General features: G+C 36.4%; 1 protein-coding gene across 1 annotated transcript in view; it reads right to left on the minus strand.

The window, feature by feature from the left end:
* Window positions 1–16952, minus strand: part of LOC122797778 — a 167507-nt gene extending 150555 nt beyond the window's left edge. The window contains exons 1-2 of the mRNA XM_044066298.1: window positions 16862–16952; window positions 12494–12636 (exon numbers count right to left, since the gene is read on the minus strand). Coding sequence (XP_043922233.1) covers window positions 12494–12636; window positions 16862–16952 — 234 coding nt within the window. The remainder of the gene's footprint in view (window positions 1–12493; window positions 12637–16861) is intronic.
* Window positions 16953–20691: the final 3739 nt, after the last annotated feature.

Raw genomic sequence — 20691 nt, forward strand, 5'->3', positions numbered from 1 at the left:
TTCTTAGGCATTTCATCTCCATCCTCTAGCTTCCTCAGTTGCTCTGTCTTTACTGCCCAGGTTTCTGTACCATACAGTCCTACTGGTTGCACCACTATTTTGTGCACCTTACTTTTCAGTTTCTTTGGCATTCTTCTGTCAAATATCACACCTGACACCCTGTGGTATTTGGCTGCAGCCCATCTGATTCTATCTTTGACCCCCTCATTCAGACATCCCTTCTGCCCCTCTCAGATACTTGAAGTTGTTAACCTGTTCCACTGTTCTTCCTCCTATCACAATTCTCATTTTCCTCTGAACTGCACTATTTGGTGCCATTGCAACTATTTTTATCTGTAGTCAGTTTCATACCATTTGCCTTCAGTTTAGTATTCCATTTCTCTATCCGTTACTAGAGTTCTTGGTAGCAGAGTCTGCCTATAATGCCACATCAGCTCCATACAGCAACTTTGTTGATCTGTCCCCTCCAGCCTGTTTTCTAATGTAGTCCGTCACCACTGTGAACAGCAGTGGGCTCAGAGTTAAACCCTGGTGTACACCCACTCCCACCAGTAACCCCACTGTGAGACCGAACGCTGTTCATACGTGAATCATTGAGTCTTTGTACATAGCCTGCAATAATTCTGCCAGTGTTTTGAGACTTTGAACCACTGCAGTACTGCTTTCTTCAGACACTGTCATATGCTTTCTCCATGTCTAGGAATTCCCATTTGGACTCTCTTATCATCTCTAGCTTCTTCTTAACTATCTGTCTCACTGCATACATCAGGTCAGTTGTGCTATATCCTGATCAGAATCCAAACTGCTCATCTCCCATCTTACTTTCTTCTACTCTGTATATTAATTTATCAATCACCCTCTTCAGAACATTCAAGTAATGTGACGGGAGTTTTATACCTCTGTACTGCACATAGCTGTGAATGTCCCCTTTGTTCCTGAACACTGGTTCTAGTATGCTTATTCACTAATCATCTGGGATACGCCTTTCTCTCCACACTGCTACAAGTGCCATGTGAACCAAAGCGGTCCTCATATCCTGTTCTGTCTGTCCCAATATGTACATTCAAGTCACCCATTATTAACACCAATTCATGTTGTCCTCCTTTATCTAGTAGGTTCTGCAACTACTGTCTGTATACACACTTTTGTATGCTATCACAACCCTGCTGTGGGGCCTAGGCTGAGATTATGAATGTTGCCGTATGATTAAGCTGTAGTCTGCCATGAGTCTGTCACTAATTCTGATGACATCCCTTGCTGTCTTTGGTAACCTATCCCTCATCACAGTTCTGACATTTCTACCCTTTCCTTCTCCTGAGTAGTAGATTCTGGATCCCAAGCCAATGCTGCACAGACCTTCCATCTTGTCTCCTGGATGCATATGATGTTCACTCTCCTCCTTACCATCATGTCATCTTTTGTTCAATAGAGGGATCCCAAGAAACCCAAGCTGGGCAACTGGACACTGGACGGCCTGTATCTTAATGACCCAGGGCTATTGGGCTTTATGGTAGGCATGTAAAGGCCAATAAGGGTACATACACCCATTCCAATATGGGCATGGATCCCTGGTGTAGGTCAAAGTAGGCTGGGTCTTCAGTCCACTTATCTCTGGCAAAAACCCATGTTGACATTAGTCAATATGACCAACTCACCTGGAGCCATATTTTACATTGTCAAGTGGCTAGCCCTGCCATGGCAATGGTTCATTAGAAATGTGCCACAGAAAATGTGGAGGGGTCATTTTAAAATTTAGTCATTTTTTTATTGTAACCCTAAGAATGTTTTACAGTTATTATGTTTTAAATAACTCACCATTTTTGTATTTATTCATAGGTTCATGTGTAAGGACTAGGCTAGCTGTCCTTGTAAGCCATTTTAAGCCAAGCCAGTTTTCCTTCTGGTGCTTGAATTAACCTATTCTGTTTGGTGCTAGATTGGCTTTACCCCTTCCATGGTCAGAAATGATATATTACCCATAGTGAGAATAACTTAGATCATACCATAGATAATTTGAGGGAACTTATGTGAGAGATAAAGCATTTAAGAGCTACCACTGTCCATTAATAGTATAGGAGGCAGTACTGGGTGTAAAATATCTGCTTCCCATACATCGATCCAAGCTGAGCTTGAACATGGATAGGGATGATGATTTAAATAGATGGGGAGTCTGTTCCAGAGAGGCAGTATCCTCTGTATGATAAATCTGTACCTCCAAACTGTTCTGTTAATGTTGCAGAAGAGGTTTAGCTCTCTAGAATGAGTACTTCTAATTCCATTTGACTTTATAAGGTGCAGTAAGTCCATCAGTATTGGGTGGGAAGACACAGGCCACCTCTTAGCAGTCTGTCGAATACCCAGTATAATGACAGGGCTTTGAGTCTGTCCATGTAGGACACATTGTTTATGCCTTGTATCCTTTTAGTAAGGCATCGCTATGGGCATTACACTCAACGGTTGGCCTAATAAGGACTGAGTAAATGAGGACAATGATTTCCCTAGATCTAGACAATCCCTTTGTTTATAAGCTATATAATATAGAATGACAGATGTTGGTCAAAAGTTAGGTCACTGTCCATACAAGCTCCTAAATTCCAAGCAAATGGATCAGCTCTTAGGGTCGTATTGTTAATGTAGTAGTTCCCCCGAGTAACTGACTTTCTAAAGGATATGATATGCTACATTTTTTAGAAATGTTTGTTTATTAATTGCTATAATGGCACAAATTATAGTTGATACTGTTTTCAGTGGTGTGGTCTGCACTGTGCCATAATAGGATTTTGGCCTTTATCTATTACATGACAACATGTTTATTAAATATGGAACACTGGAGCCTATTGGTAAAGACTAAATCATGACCTACAGGTTGACAGAAGCCTTTGGTCTTCTACCTATATCACTGCCAAATCCCTGATCTAGTGATTGGTCATCTTGAAATAGCATCTATCCAATCACTGCATGTTCATACCAACTGAAACAAATGTACATTTATTATCCAATTCTAGTTCTACCTATAAAGGGCCATTTTGATAGCCCAATGCTAGTTAAGCTGAGCTTAGTAAGCAAACTGTTTAAGTAGCATTCCTGGAATGAATAATTGTTGACTCCAGCAGGATGGTGCATGTCACTATGAATGACCAATCCATGGCACACACTATAAGAACTCCCTAGGAGACCTTGCCATCCAGTACAGGGATTCTTTTTGTCCATTTAGTTTTGTAGAGTAAGATGCTCTTGTATATTTTGTATACATTTTACTGGCATATTCTTCTAAGATGGTCTTCCACTTGTTGTTTTACTGTCAGTCAAAGTTTTTATCCCTTATTACTCACATGTTTATGTCAATCATTTCTACAGTTTGGAACCAATTGCTACTTCAGAATGTTATGCACAAAATATCTACGGCACTGTCATTTCAAATGCCTTTCACCTTGAAAGTTACTTTTGTACATACACATTTTTATGTTACTAGTGAAACAGATCTGAAAAAATGTGAAACTACTAATCACACTAACCATCTCACAGAGCAAATTTCACAATTCTTGGCTTAAAAAGCCTTTCTGTCTTTTATTGTTTCCATTAATTTATGTCTTAGTGTTATTTTACAGTACTTCTTATAGTAATACCTTAACATTGTGAGTCTAGGAATAGCTTTGGTGTGTTAGAACTAACAGGATTACAGAACATACTGTGCTCCAGGAAAGATTTACCATTAGGACATCGACATTAAGATGACCACTGTTAACCCTATGAGTTTTATAAGTGGGTTCCAGTGTGGTACTGAATTTTCCAACAACAGCTTCGTTAACTGGATGCTATTCTGAGTGGATCTGTGGATTCGCTAGTCTTTTCTTGTGCTAGATGGAGCAACTTTATAAGTACTGTTGTAATGCAGTATTCAAAGGAGAGAGGACTGTTAAAACAGGTGGTAGGGTCTCTGACTATAGTGTCTGCATGGACTAGGTTACTGGTTATGTGTACATCAAAGATTGAGCATTTCCCAAAAGTGGCAATGCTACATTTTATTTTCATTTTTGATAAAATGCTTTTTGTTGCCACACAGACAACAATCAGAAGCAAAGTGTCCTAATGAACAGAGGGAAATTTTTACTTTAAAAGTTGTGGGGCACTTCACTCTGATACATTTTTGTTTTTGTGTGACAGTGAACTGAATAACAACTTTTAAAGCTATGAAAATGCATTGAGCTCAGCTGTTCCACTGCTATAGTTATTCTGTATCGTGAGAGTAGATCATGGCAGTACTTGAAGGTGTTTAACAAAACTTCATTGAGTACCTTTACAGTAGAAAGGTGATTATTCTGAGCATGAATGTGGTTCTCTAATGTATCCAGTGTATCCACTGACAGAATAGGTGCAATGATTATAAAGTGCAATCATCAAGCACCCGCACTGAAAACAATTTTAAATGTTACCTGGAATATAGTCTTTATTGACAGATGAAACACATCTTGGGACCTTCAGCTAAGATTACATATAGATTACATATAGTAAGGAAGATGACTTAAAGAATATATTTGAAAGGAACAACCAAACCTCTAAAGTAGGAATACACCATTCCAAAGTGTCCAAAAGTGGCTTTTGTAATTTTTTTAATTTATTAATGAAAGTCCATATGCCACAGTTGATGGGTATGACAGGACTTTAAAGTTTCAGGGAAGTAGTAATTGTACTATAAAAATGGTCATCTGCCTAGCAACCTGTACCTCCTATCCTGTATTCTATATAGGGAAAACAATCAGATCCCTAAGAGAGAATATGCAAGGACACCTATGACATTACAAAAAGAAAAAAATGTCAAATGCCTTGTAGAAACACACACTTGATTGTTTCAAGTTTCAAAGTTTTTTTTTCATTAAACAGACAGCTCTGTGGAAGGAACAGTGAATTATTCTTTGAGCAAAAGGAACTGTTTTGGCAATTTAGATTAGACCCTACAAACAAGCTGGGATTAAATCATAAGTTGTCATTGAACTGTATTCTTAAACAGCAGAAATGCTAAATTAAAAAATTGTTTTGGATTTATGGTTCACAAAATACATTTTTAATACTGTCCTTATGGTTAATTAACTTCTTAATGTGTATACACCTTTAAAATAGACCATAAAGGACTTTACATTTCCTAAGAATTTTAAAATGAACCATTCATTGTTTCTGTATTCTTAATGGCTGTGTTTAATTAAACCCTGATTGAATTTTGTACGGAAAAACATGCACTGCATCTTGTAGTTTATCTCTGATGCCTTCAGGAAGAAAGCAAAAGCACTAAGACTGTGTGTGTGTGTGTGTGTGTGTGTGTGTGTGTGTGTGTGTGTGTGTGTGTGTGTGTGTGTGTATATATATATATATATATATATATATATATATATATATATATATATATATATATATATATATATATATATATATATATATATATGGATCTACCTGATATGGTCGACAGCTCATATGATCGACATGCAAAACACTGACACCAGAACACTGACAACTCAAAACACTGAAATCTCATTTGATCGACAGCTCATTTGGTCGACACATGAAACCAAAGGATTATGCCCTTCCCCCACTGTAGGGCGACCCTGGAGTAGGAATAATAAGTTTGGGGGGGTGTGGGGGGTGAAGCCCCCCACATATGTCATAAATTCTAAACATCCATATGGATACATTGAACTGAGTTGACTACATTCATGTTCATAATGTGGGGGGCTTCACCCCCCACACCCCCCCAAACTTATTATTCCTACTCCAGGGTCGCCCTACAGTGGGGGATGGGCGTAATCCTTTGGTTTCATGTGTCGACCAAATGAGCTGTCGATCAAATGAGCTTTCAGTGTTTTGAGCTGTCAGTGTTCTGGTGTCAGTGTTTTGGTTTTCGATCATATGAGCTGTCGACCATATCAGGTAGACCCATATATATATATATATATATATATATATATATATATATATATATATATATATATATAATGTATATGTACTTATGCATATACAGATATGTTTTTTGAAACAAAAGAGTGAGGCAGCCCTTCAAAGGCTGTAATCAGTTAAGTATCTTGCTGGCTTATACAAATTTAAAGCATATAATGCACTTTGAGAGAGCCTTTGTTAAGACTTGCTCTCAGCTTCTTTACAATTGCAACACTGCTGGCTGCTAAGGCAACCGTTTATTGTTTAAAAAATGTGTGTATGTATATGTATATATATATATATATATATATATATATATATATATATATAATGTACAATGGCTGAAGCTGCATCAGTCACATTTGAAAACTTTTGACTGCATGGAACAGAATAGACAGGTCAAAACAAGTGCTTTTGTAAGAGAACAAGGCCCTCCCCCAACTTATAGGGTCTATGTCAATTATTTGAATGCTTAAAATGTCGAACGTTATATGGTCAAGACCATATGTTCGCCATTTCAAGTGTTCGAAGACTGACTTTTAACGGCGCTGTATGGTACAGAATGGGAGAATTTCCCTTTTCTGCACTGAAGTGCGGTCTCAGAGTTGGTATATCTAAGTAGGGTGTGTGGGGGGGTGCAGGGGGGCTTGCCCCCCTTTTTGCACTGTTAGTGTATGTTTTTCTTTTTTTTTTTTTTTATTTTATTACATATTTGAACTTCCAAATATTGACTATATGGTCTCGACCATATGGTATTCGACAATTTGGAAGTTTGATTATTTGACATAGACCCAACTTATATATACCAACTCCAGAGTTGCATAGCATTGGGAAGTGATAAAATCCCCAGAACAGTGCACAGGTTTCAGGTGGTCTTCTGTTTGACTGTAATATGAGTGAACAAGTAATTTCTTAAATTTTAGGTATCAAAAATACACCTGTAACATTTTGACTTCATGAATACAGCATAGTTACATGTAGTTAAGGGTGTAGCGAGGCATACTCTTTGTACTGTACTGAGTGCACTTTTCTATATATTATGCAAAGAAACCAACACATTTTTAGGCCATAATATGTCAACAACTGTCTAAATTCATACCTCCAATAAGTGTTTCATAGATTGAAAAATCTGTTTAATGGTTTTAGAAGGAAAGTGATGCAAATATGTTAAGTTCGAGGGGAGATGTTTAAATTTTTTTAACTGACAGGTGGGATGGGGTACAGCAATAAAAGCACGAGTATGAAAATATATTCTTTGGCTATACTCCTGCAAGTGGATACTGCCTTGGTGGATAAGTCACTTTAGTTTGAAAGTCTGCTAGCTGGTAGTGTCTTCCTATGTCTTTGCCATTTTCCCCACTATGGTGTGACCCCGGAGATGGTGTATCTTGGCTAGGGAGGTGTGGAGGTGCAGAGACGTTTGCTCCCCTTTAAAAATGATTCTTTTGTGTGTTCTCAGGTTTTTGGCTCATCCTTTTCATTAGTTAATTTTCAATAAAAGGTGAGCCAAAAAGTATGATTTAATCCCATATAGTTAAACCTCAAGCATACTATTCCTTGACATCAACATGATTGTCTGTTTTTTGTTTTGCATACGCACTTAACAAAATGGATTGTTCTGTTTTTTATTTTCTGTTATTTTGTACTGCGGTGGTGGTGCTGCGGTAGCGTTGTCACCTCACAGTTAGACGTTGCCCATTCGATTCTCAGTTAGAGCGTCTTCTGTGTGGCAACATGCATGAACGGGCATTCCTTCGTTGAAGGTTGTGCGTTAGACCCGGCAAGCCAGCACGTAAAACTCTACTGCCAATCATTAGCGGACTGGAGTTCCGCTGTGGCGACCAATAACCGGGAAAAAGCCGAAAGACACAAACAAAGTGCTTATTCAGGTTTTTAACGAGGCATTCAATACAACACATATTAATTACATATGGTTATAAAATGAAAGTACTTTATAACCTTTGTGACATCTCAGAATGTGCTCTTGTATAATTCAGATTTTCTTGTATTGATCAAATACTACACTTACTATTGTTTCAGAAAGTATATTCTACCACAGATAGTTTGGTGTGGACACAGTGAGGTATTCACAATATTTACATAATAAAATGCAGAGGGTTCACTAACTACAGGTTCTCATAGGAAGTGTTCATCTACTCAATTTCAGAAATGTACTCTTTTGTTGTTATGATGCCAGACATAAAAATATAACTGCAAATTATAAAATACCTAAACAAGCATATTTAATGAAATATTTTTAGAAAGTTTTATCCAGCTTGTCTGGTAATGTTCCCACCTCCTATAAAACAAGCAACCTACAGTTTTGAAGAAACAAGATAAAGGCTCAGAAGTAGAACATTTCTACAGAACTTTTAAGGCTGATTGGAATGACTTACCTGAAGTGTCAGTAACATTAAAAACTATGTAAACCCGGAAATTCACATTTTTTTGCAGTGCCATAAAATGTGGTCAAGAATAGACTTCTTTCTAATTTCAGATATACTCATTAACATGGACCCAACAGCATTTATCCACACAAGGTATTTTTTGGACCATTCTAAAATCACACTGAACATCTACTAGGACAAAAAAATATATAGAGAGAATAAAGGGCATAGCTGGTCACTAAACCCCAATTTGCTCACCAAAATAGAAGTGATAAAAGAAGTAGAAGGAATACTAAAAACAACTCTTGCTAATACTCTCAACTCTCAAGTAACCAATGGACATAGAATGGTCCGTGACCAAAGCACAAATTAGAGGAGTATTTATCAAAAAGCAGCATATTATAAAAAAATACAACTAAAAGAGGAACAGACACTGAAAGGGAAATAGAGCATCTTGAAAAAGAACTATTAAGTAACCCTAAGAAACAAACAGAGGAAGAACTCTTAAAAATGCAAAGAGACCTGTATATGCTAGAAACCAGAAACCTATCATTCTACAAAGCTAGGATGCTAGCCACCTATGCAGAAGTAGCACAAATCCTATCTAGAGCTCTATCCAGAATTATCTCCCAACACAATACCACCTCCAATATATCAGAAATAAACCACAAGGACAAAAACTACACAAAAAATTAGGACATTGTCAAAATATTTGAACAAATATACTCTCAGATAGTAAACATTACAAACATCAAAGGAAGATAGAACTCTTTTCCTTCAAAAACTGAAATTCCCCAAACTAGATTTAGACCAACAAAAAAACTAACTGAACCCATATCCATCAATGCCATAATCACAACAATCAAACACTTAAAAACACACAAGGCTCCGGGACCAGATGGTCTCATCTCAGAATTCTACAAAGCATTTACCCCCTTGATAGCTAAACTACTATATTATATTTTGAGCTACATAATAAACAATAAAATAAATGACATCCACTTCAATGCCTCTAAAACCATCTTTATATTAAAAGAACATGCTGACCCAAAAAACCCTGACAGCTACAGACCCATCTCCCTCTTAAACCTGGATACAAAAATACTTACCTCAATGCTTGTGAATAGATTGAAAAACCGAACAATGTGGATTTACACCATATAGAAAGACTAGTGACAACACACTAACATTAGATGCGCTAATTTCCTATGCAAATCGGAAGAATACTAATATCTATACAATGGTAGTAGATGCTCACAAGGCATTTGATAGGGTCAACACAGAATTCTTACTCCAAACATTACCGTACTTTGATATACCTAATAACTTCATACAGATCATCCAAACTCTCTATAGTAATCCCTATATATCCATATATATTAATAAAACGTGGTCAAATAGAATTCTGGTAAAAGATGGAGCAAGGCAAGGATGCCCGTTATCATCCTTTCTGTTTAACCTATACTTAGAACCTCTATTCTTACACATTAAAAAAATACGTATCATAACCCCCCATCGGTACACAACTTAAAAATTTATCTCATCACTTTTGCAGATGATCTGAACATATACTGTATCACACCAAATTCAGATATAAACAAAATAATAACTGCAATTAAACAATTCTCGACCATGTCTAACTATAAATTAAATCTTAATAAAACCAATATTTTCCCCTTAAAAACACCCAAACTCATTCCATTAATACCACTTCTGGACACAATAAAAATAAAAGAAGAAACTAAATATTTGGGAATTACCTTTTTCCAGAATAAACAAGATTTCTACCAATATAATGTACCTCTCAAATGGAAAAACATAATGCAAGACTGTAAAAGTTGGAGCAACCTAAAACTACCATTCATGGCAAAAGTATCAATAATAAAAATGAATATTTTACCTAGACTAATGTACATTTTTATGACATCACAGGTAATAATACAAAATAAACTATTTAACCAAATACACACCTTTCTGGCAAAGTTTATATGGGAACCTAAGAAAGCCAGAATTTACTATCCAAAATTAACACTGCCTAAGAACAAAGGAGGTCTGAATCTCCCAGATTTTAAAACCTATGACTCTATCATTAATACCAACAGAATACTAAGAATAGCTTAACATGATCCGACAAAGAAAAACTGGTCTCCTCCTTGGGTGGCAATATACTATAGATATATTAAAGCACTAGGTATCAATCCTAAAGCACTTCCATTCCTGAGTCAAAAAGAAATACAAACTTACAACATTCTAGATCACTTAAAACACTCTATCAACATAACACAAAAACTGTTTCAATCTTTGAACCTTGGACAAGCCATAACAGTACTACAGCCTCTCCATAAAAACCCAAACCTAAAAATAAATAACAAAATGCTAGACTTAGAATGCTTTCCGCATCTAAAAGACAAAACAATCCAAGATATCTTCCCATATCTTAATTGTACAATACAGGAAATTAGGACTAACTTAAACCTTTCCAAATCTTACATAATAATATTAAGACAAATTAAAGAAATGTGTTCCAGTTACCTCCAAAACAGTACTATATCCAATAGTGACATAGAAACTTGCAATTTGCTTTGGAAAAATATTCTTTCAACAAGGAAAACTATTAGTAATTCATATAAAATGATAAGCGAGATTAAATTCCAGAAGGAGCTTCTCTTTTCCAACTACTGGAGAAAACTATAACCCTCCATAGATGACCAACAAATAACACAAGCAATTAGCTTAACACTGAAGATCATACCACTAAAAAATTAGCTTACATGCAGCTAATGATCTATAATAATGCTTACTTCACACCTGCAGTCCTCCACAAATTCAATACATCAAGGTCACCACTATGCCCACACTGCAAGGACCAGACAGCCGACCTAGTGCATGTATTTTGGAGTTGCAAATGTGTGTACAAATTATGGAATTCTCTCAAAGTACAGTTACAAAATATGGGCTACCAAATTTCAACATTAACATGGGAATTTGCCTTATTACACATTCTTCCAACTAACATTCCCAAAAAACAAGCAGATACACATAATTTTTCTACTAATGAAATTATATATAGTTCTCAAATGGCTAGATCCATTGAATAAATGTTGGGAGGGTTTTAAACAAATAGCCATAAAACATCTCTTAGCTCACAAAGTAGTAATGGAAAAAAGAAACCAAAACATGAAGTCCAGAGAAATCTGGGAAAACCTTTAATATAATATTAGCATAGTCAACCACATAGCAACTTAAGAATACACCTTAATGGAACCTAGAAACTCATACAGGATTTGACAGACTGATCATAGTTTTGGGTATTAAGACTGCATGTGTTGCTTTGTATAACAATTGAGCTAATGGTGAAAGCATCTGTGTAAATAGTGTAAATAATTGTGTTGTATGACCTGCACCTTATGGTATTAATACTAATGTATAACATACTCCTATGGTCATGTTGTAAAGATCAACTTTTTTTTTTGTCATATATAATTGTAAAAGGAAAATAAAAATTATTGAAAAAAATATGTATACTGGTTATTGCAAAGCAAATGCAACCCTGTACATTGCATTTAAATGTTGATTATACTATACTTATTTTATCTTAATAGAGATGATTGGCATCCATGTACATTGTATGTATGCTATGAGTATGTATTTCCACTGATTTATGCCAGCTGGAGCTTTTCTGCTCAGGCCTCCTTTGAAAAGGGGCTTACTACCCGGTCAGACTTTCCAGGTAATCAAATGTCATGGCTAGATATATAGATGCATACATCTGTATATACACACACACACACACACACACACACACACACACACACACACACACACACACACACACACACACACACACACACATACATACATACATTAATACATACATAAATAAATTGTAGACAAACATACGTACATACATGCATAAATAAATACATTTTACACAAACATAAATATATAAAGAAAGAAAGAAAGAATTAAATATATTGTAAAAGACCACAGGAGACAGACATGATTTGTTGTCTTGGTGGAAAAGTGGTGGGACTTACAATGTTGATTGGATGAAATTGAAAGACTCCCATTAATACTGACATCCAGAATGTTACATTTCTATGTAGTACACTGACTGTAATATTACTACTACATTGTTTAGGAAAAAGTGTCAGAAAAACTTGATCAGAACATTTGCTTACCTTCTTACTATGCATTTCATCAAAAAATTCTTTTGTCCCTTCCCTGGACATCTGATCAAATGCTGCTTCCATATCTTCATCAAATGGTTCATCATCATCACCTGCATTTCCAGCGATAATATTCTTTATATCATTGATACCCTCTTTGGAAAAATGAATTTCAAAACTTTAATTATCAGTTACTTAGTGAATTAAATAAATAATATATTAAAATGGTATTCTTAAAATTGTTTATACATTTTTATTTAAATGTAAGCAGAAATGCATCAGATGCACAGTACATGTTTTTGAGGACACTGTCAAGAACATGGAAAGTACTGTACCATCACCATGAATCTTGACATCATCTCCATTAAACTTAATGACATCACTACTCTACTGATTGCATCCACCAAGGAGTCATAGGAATCACAGGAAGTATAGGAAGTTCAAGGCTCCTGAGACTTGTGCCCATCAGTTCCCACCCAACACTGTAACTCCCTTCTCAGAGAGGGTTATTTCAATCAAGCCCAAAGTGAATTGTGAATACCCACCCAATTATCCAAGTCCCATTTGAAGCAAGGTTATGTTTGACTTTGTTTGATATGCGTGGGGGTGGGGGGTGGAGTCTATTCCAGAAGTGATGGGATGCTAAACATTGAATCTGTCTCTCCTTGTTTTATTGATTTGCTAAAGCAAGTTTATTATCTCTTGTTTTGGCACTTGTACTTTTTTTTTGATTTATGAAGGTGCAAGAGATCCTGAACTACTAAGTCTTTGATTGCAGAGCCTGTAAGATGCATAAAAGAAGAACAGTGCTTCTAGTTGGTTAATTTGTCTGATGAGGTACATCCCAATACAGGCATTATATTCTATAACCAGTCTGATTACTGCTAAATACAAGGGGACGATAACCTCTTTCGATCTGGATGCTATTCCCTTGGCAATCTGCTATGACAAGTAGAAGGACTTCCTGAAAATCATTGCTACATGGTGGTCAAAAAAGAGGGAATTATCAATCCAGGTTCCCAGGTTTTGAACTACATTTTCATTTAGAAGGGGAGTGTTGTCAGTGCTATATGGTTGAGGGATGATTCATCTACCAAATCCCATAATGCTGCATTTTATACATATTAAACATTTTCAGCACACCAGGTAATTATAAGTGTAACTTCTTGCTGCAGGGTTACTGTCAGTTGGATATTTGACAATGACTCCCACTATGCAGTCATCTGCAAACCTGGTTAGCTACAGGTCTTAGTTTTAGTCTATAGGTCAAATGAGTAAATGGTGAACGAAAGCAGTCCCAGCCATAAGCCTTGCAGGACACCACTGGTTATCTTCCTGTTCTCTGACACTGACCCTGCCACATGTGCCACGTGGTTTCAGTCTTTTAGCCAATTTACTCTCCATCTTACCACATAGAGATCTATTGGAATGCATTTAATTTATTAATTATGTCATTATGGGGATAATGTCAAATGCCATGGCAGGATCAAGGTAAGCAGTGTGACCACTATGTTTTATCTTCTCAAAGAAGTTAACCAACTTCATTAGACAGGATCTAACGTTTACAGATCCAAATTGCTGCAGATTTAGCATGATAAGATTGTTTATGTCGGTGTTAATCAAGTAGGAAATTTACTTTTTTCAGTCTTTTCTTCATACCAACACACAAGAAACTGAACAATAATGCAGAATATAAATAAGTAACAGCCATCTACAGCAATATCTTTTGAAACAGCTTATTGAACCAGACTCTCGCACTGAGCAAGCCATACTTCAAGTAAATGCACAGCCAAGCATGGAGAATAGCAACATGGAATACAACATTATAGACTCATAGTAAACATGACCTGATGGTGATACAGGTTAGGTTATTTAAAGTAAAGAAAAGTTACAAATCCTTAACCATAATATTCTTTTAGTAAGGAATACAACTAATGCTTTGCCATTTAAGAAAAGGCAGAAGATGGATCACAGACTGATAAGTGCCAGTATCCTTCTGTAAAACATACCCTATATAACTGCTGCTTGAGTTTCTTGCTTATGAGGGTTACTCCACTTAGCTGCAAAAGCCCTCACTAGGGAGGTCTCATGCAAAATCCCTTTATAACCTCAGAACTGAAACTGCTTAAGTATCTATCTATCAGTGACAGAAAAAAGTGTGTGTTGTGAGGGTGTTGCCTGTCTAATACTTTCTCCAGTAGCCTCTCAGCTTAACGCAGACTTGAATTTGGAACAAAGCCAGAACATATACAATATATCAGATTATTTACTCCAAGAAATGGCACAGAAGGGCTCTTCCTGTAATTTCTCTGCCAGTGCAGAACCTGGCAACAATATCACCCCATCCAGAAGAGGAGTAATGTTTCATGTACTCAGGGCCACTTCTGTGATTGGACTACTGTGTAACAAGGACTCTGAATTGTTCTACCATCACAGAGAGGATTTAAATGGCTTAGACTGTTAGCAAACATTCTTTTGGCTTGAAGTATGTTAAGCTGCAATAAGTGGGAGTAGAGTTCTGATATTCTTATGCCATCATTTGAACTTTTCACCCTTGTGACACTATCTGAAAAGACGTGAGTTTGCTTTTCAGGGGGGACTCATAACCACATAGCTAATGGTTGCTTAAGGTCAATCCTCTTTAGTTAGCAGGCCCCACTTATATTGGAGGTGTTAAAAGAAGGCAAAACACTTTTGCCCTCAACAACTTGCACAAGATCTACAAGCCAATGCATGCCTTTTAGTTCCTATCCTTCTGCCTTAAAAGGGTGAACTCTCCATTACCAAAGTGCATCCCCATAAAAGAATCAAGGAACCCAGAATGGAAGATGCTGGTAGAAGCTGGTTTAAAAATTTAAAACAGCCCAGGTTTCTGTTAGTTGATGCCAGCTCATTTTTTTAAACACTCTTGTCATACCAAATGATAGCCCATGGCAGTTCCACCCTTAATAATCTAGCCTCTATTTTAGCCCAAATCAAAAGCATTACCCACTTATGATTGTTTAGATGCTAGGCAGTGAAGCCCATGATGTAAAATGCCAGTCTGGTATCTGTAGTCCTAAGTATCTTTACAGCAACCCAGCAATCCTCCATCTAATCCTTTGCCTATGACTATTCCAAATAAACTGGAAGATCAAGGAGGCTACTTTTTATGCCAGTGGTTTGTGTGTTTATGGGACATGACAATATATATATATATATATATAATTAAAATACAGTAGGACGACAATTAATTTAACCAGAGCTATTCTTCCAAGCAGTTATAGGCAAAGTTTATAGCAAATATTAATCAATAAGAACACCTTCTTCCACAGTGTTTCTAGATTAGAAGTAAACAATTGGTCTGGATTGGGGTGTAGGATGATTCCTAAATGTTTTAGATGGGTATCATGCTAGAATGGTGATGCTTCTGGGCCACTGAGTTTATAGAATTGCCTCAAATTTGATCAAACCGAGTCACAAACCCAATACAGTGAAGAATGCTTTAAGTATTCTCAGCAAAGTCTGGACAACATGAGTATAGTTTTTAATAAATAGTATGCAATCATCTGCAAAATACAGTGATTTGGTTTCTACCCCCAAATAGATTCCATCCTTATAACATACCCAGAGTGTTATCAACCTAATTTAAAGGTTCAGTTGCCTGCAGAAAAGAAAAGGGGACAGAGGACAGTCCTGGTGCACGTCACATTGTAAGGGAAAGGAGCTACAATCAAGATGTTATTGAATACAGCCACTAATGGACGAGTATAGAGAGCCTGTATTGAGCATAGGAAGGTTTCTGAAATTTTAAAACATTTCAAATTTTCTCAAACATAGTCCCATTGTATGGAATAAAAAGCCTTTCTGAGGTCCAAGACAAGGGCAGCTATTGCCTCTGCAGTGCATTTGAGACCCTGCATGTACATATCAACATCTTAACATGATCAGAGCTTGATCTTCCTTTTATAAATCTTGCTTGAGTGTTGGACACCAGGTCTGGGATTAGAGTGTTTAATCTCTTAGCCAGTACTCTGGTGTAAGTCTTTACATCCACATTAATCAGGGTGACAGGCCTATAGTTCCATGCATCATAATATCTTTACTGGGCTTGGAAAGGATGAAAATAAGAGAGGTGGCAGAGGGGTGGTTTACCTGGCTTTCATTCTGAAAAGCTTGAAAGAAATGTGTTAACAAGGTGTCTTCCATGGCGTTTTATATCTCTACATTAAAACCATCTAAACCTGGGGCTTTGTCAAAAGGTGCTTGCTGCAATGTCTTACTGACATCCTAACCATCTGTTGGGTAAATAGGCAGCATGCTGAGGAGAACCTGTAGGATTCTGAGTTCTGCTGGCAAAGCCATTAACTACAGCAGCTTTATGTTCTTGGCCCATCTTACCTTTACTGTACAGGCTTTGGTAAAATTTGGCAAATAAGGTAGTAATATATCTAGCCTTGATCATTATTTTACCAGTTTTGTAATCCATCATTTTAGGAATGAAACACTGCATATGTCTCTTTCACTTGCTTAACTGATACTCTGGATGGTTTATTGCCAAAAGTCCAAGAATTTGTTTTCAGGTGTAGCAAGTGTAAATAAACCATGTCATATTTCATCAAACACAACTTTTTGTATGGACAATTTTGTATTCCATTAATAATGTTGGCTTTCTAAACCTACATTGTTTATATTTTGAGAACGTCTTCTCAACACAGATTTCTAAGCATAGACATACTAATGGATGGGCAGAGGGTACAAACAGTCAGGGGTGCAGCCTTGACTTTTAAAAGCTTTTTCCATTTAAAACATGAAAAGCTTAAACTAAAACCAGAGCTGGATCCTTTAAGGTCATTGTTCTCTGTCTGTGCATCCCTGCGTGAGTCTGCACTCACACGCATCTGTTGTATACTTATTTTATGCATTCCACATTTAATTCTACTACAAGAAGTCTGTCTGTGTGTGTCTGTGTGTGGGTGTGTATGTGTGTGTGTGTGTGTGTGTGTGTGTGTGTGTGTGTGTGTGTGTGTGTGTGTGTGTGTGTGTGTGTGTGTGTCTGTGTGTGTGTCTGTGTGTGTGTCTGTGTGTGTGTCTGTGTGTGTCTGTGTCTGTGTGTGTCTGTGTGTGTGTGTGTGTGTGTGTGTGTGTGTGTGTGTGTGTGTGTGTGTGTGTGTGTGTGTGTGTGTGTGTGTGTGTGTGTGTGTTATGTGCAAAACAGTAAAACCCAACTAACTCCAAAAATAAATAAATAAAATCCATAGTAAAACCAAAACCTTTTATTGAACTTTTAACATTATCACCAAACCCGTACTTCTACAAAGTAATGAGATTTCTTCAGACTGAATAACATTTGGTAAAACCATCATTAAATACAAGAATGAAATCACACAACTTAATGTTTTAACCCCTTCCTTTTAAAATAGGAAATAAAATCTTCACAATTATTTAGCCCTGGTGGGTAACAGGCATTTACTCACTTGCCATAGATATTCCTGCTATCCTAATTCATCTTCTGCATTAAACATTTTATCAAAATTGTTTATTTCATCCAATACTATAAATTTGAAATCCACCTTACATTCCCTATACTTATAATACTTTCCCAAAGCATTCCATTTATCTCCCACATTTACTGCATGCTTGTATTCATAACTTCACTTGTACAATTCTCTGACAGTGCGACCTACATAAAACGATGAACACGATCTACAAATCACTAAATATACTACACATTTGGACTTGCAGGTATAACAACATTTGATTTTGATGCAAAAATGATTAATTCTTATTTCATTTAATCAGTGTACAAATAATCACACAAAGTGCAGTTATAATATTTCACCATGCCAGGTTTATTACATTTCTCTCTAGGCATGTTGAGTTTAGCTTGAAAATAATTTTAATTACTAAATTAATATCCAGAATGTCCAGAAAAACACTGAATAGTATGAAAATCAGATATATAATTTTGAAGTCATGGAAGTAAAACATTTTTCTTCCACATGTCTTGAGCTTAGAATTCATACAGCTTCATATCCCATTCTCCTGAAGGTCAACCATTTTATCAGTCAAGGATGGCCATCAAAGCAATCTTGTTTACCACTGGAAGTGCAACAGTATTTTCCCTACAGAGTTGAGATTTTGTTTGACAATGGTATCATCATGAAAGTTCCAAAAATGATTGTTCCAAAATCATTGCAACAAGGGTATATTAAGATCTTAAATCATGGCTACCCAGGAACTGAGTCTACCAAAAGAAGGGCAAGAGGACTAGTATCTTAGCCTATGTCAAAAGACATTGAGAAAGTACTTTCACCTTGTTCTGTTTGTAATAGTATTAAGCCACATCAACAAAAAGAACCACTTCAGCTAAACCAGATTCCTGAACTACATTGGTGAACAGTGGCTACAGATATTTTCAGATGCAATGGTCAACATTACTTGGTATTAGTGAAGTCTTATTCAAATTGTTCCGAGATTGACCTACTTCCTAAGCTCACATCCAGTGCTGTCATTAATAATTTGAAGCATCATTTTTCTGCACATGGTAGTCTGCCAAAGTCATTTCTGACAATGATGCACAGTTTACAAGTCAGAAGTTAAAGAGATTTGCTGAAGCATGGGACTTTGCTGATGTTAGGAGTAGTCCTGAATACCCATAATCAAATGATTTGCAGAATGTGCAGTTCAAAGTGCAAAACAGCTGTTAGAGAAGCTGAAACAAGACAATACTAATGTTTTTCTAAATCTCCTGAATCTGTAAAGCATTCCTGGTGATAATCATCTTGGTTCACCTGTCCATAGGCTTATGTCGAGACAAACCAGAACCACACTACCAGTCAGTAGCAATTTGATGGTTCCATGTACTAAGAACGACAAAGCAGTGAAAGCTCTACTCCTCAAAAAGCATTTGTCCCAGAAGTCTTATTATGATAAGACCAGCAAACCTCTCAATACATTACAAGAAGGGAAGATAGTGAGGATGCAGACAAAAAAAGGTTTTGATTGGATTGGATTTGTGAAAAGTTTGTGTCAAGAACCATGATCGTACATCATGGAATCACAAGGAACAGAATTTAGGCAGAATCGGAAACATTTAGTACTGATGTTTGAACCTGTAATGCAGAATCTTGCCTGTGATAAAGAATCTATTTCTCAGAGTGACTTATCCAATGTTCTAGTTCCAGAGGACATCCCAGCAAATATCCCTGTTCCTAAGAATATCACTGAGAGTCCTAAAGCAGATCCATATTGCTAAACCCAATCCTAAGTGCTACATTACAAGATTAGGTCGCATTTACAGACCTTGTTTTAGATACATGACAACTTGGACATGAATGTTTTATTCATTATTGTCTGTATAATTTGAATGCCTATGCAAATGTCAATGTCACTGCAAGACAGCTCAGTAAAGGAGCATATAGGTTGGAGGGTGTAATGTACCTTTAAGAAGCTCTCCAGTCAGCAGATATATGCATGTAGGTACTGAGCACATGCAAGCTAGAGTGCCATTTTATAGTGAGCTGCAGAGAAGTAACCATGCATGCATGTACTAGTCAGTTTATTTATGTTTTATGTTCCTGCTATCCATCCTCATGTGCTTGTATATAATATAGTACATAAACACCAAAACCGCTTCATATTATTCAGTTATACAAGACAAATGGCACATATTTCAGTAAATGTTTATGATACCAAGCCTTTTGCATACCCTCTAATCAAAAATGTGATGCATAGGCTCATGCCTTCAGTCAATATTGATCCCGCTTTGTTAAATTATCGGCATGCATTAATTGCCCTTTAACAACATTCTCTTTGGTCTTCTTTTTTTTCCTTAAACAATTTTTATTAAGATTTTACAGAAAGATAAGAGTTATAAGAAATGGTAGTGCTAGTCATTTCCTTGATCATAAGTAATTCCAAATGTCAAAGATGGAGTTGATTCATTTTTCTAATTCTTGGTGATTACGTTTTTGTGATAAAATACTCCAAAGAAGTGAGTGAATTTTTTAACACAGAAAGGCATTGGAGTATTAAATAAGATTAATGATTTAGATAATGTAAGCTTATCATTGAATAATGCCTGTAAGAAAGAATTATCATTGCAAAATGGTTTAATTACATTGCATTCAAAAAACGCTTGTTGCCAATCAACGTATATCTTCAACGTCCAACTTTTTTATACATTAATTACATTTTATGCAGAATGATGTATATTTTATGTGTAAATT

The sequence above is a fragment of the Protopterus annectens genome, chromosome 3.part1 (assembly GCF_019279795.1).
Source record: "Protopterus annectens isolate FY-2018-M chromosome 3.part1, PAN1.0, whole genome shotgun sequence".
Taxonomy (NCBI): domain Eukaryota; kingdom Metazoa; phylum Chordata; order Ceratodontiformes; family Protopteridae; genus Protopterus; species Protopterus annectens.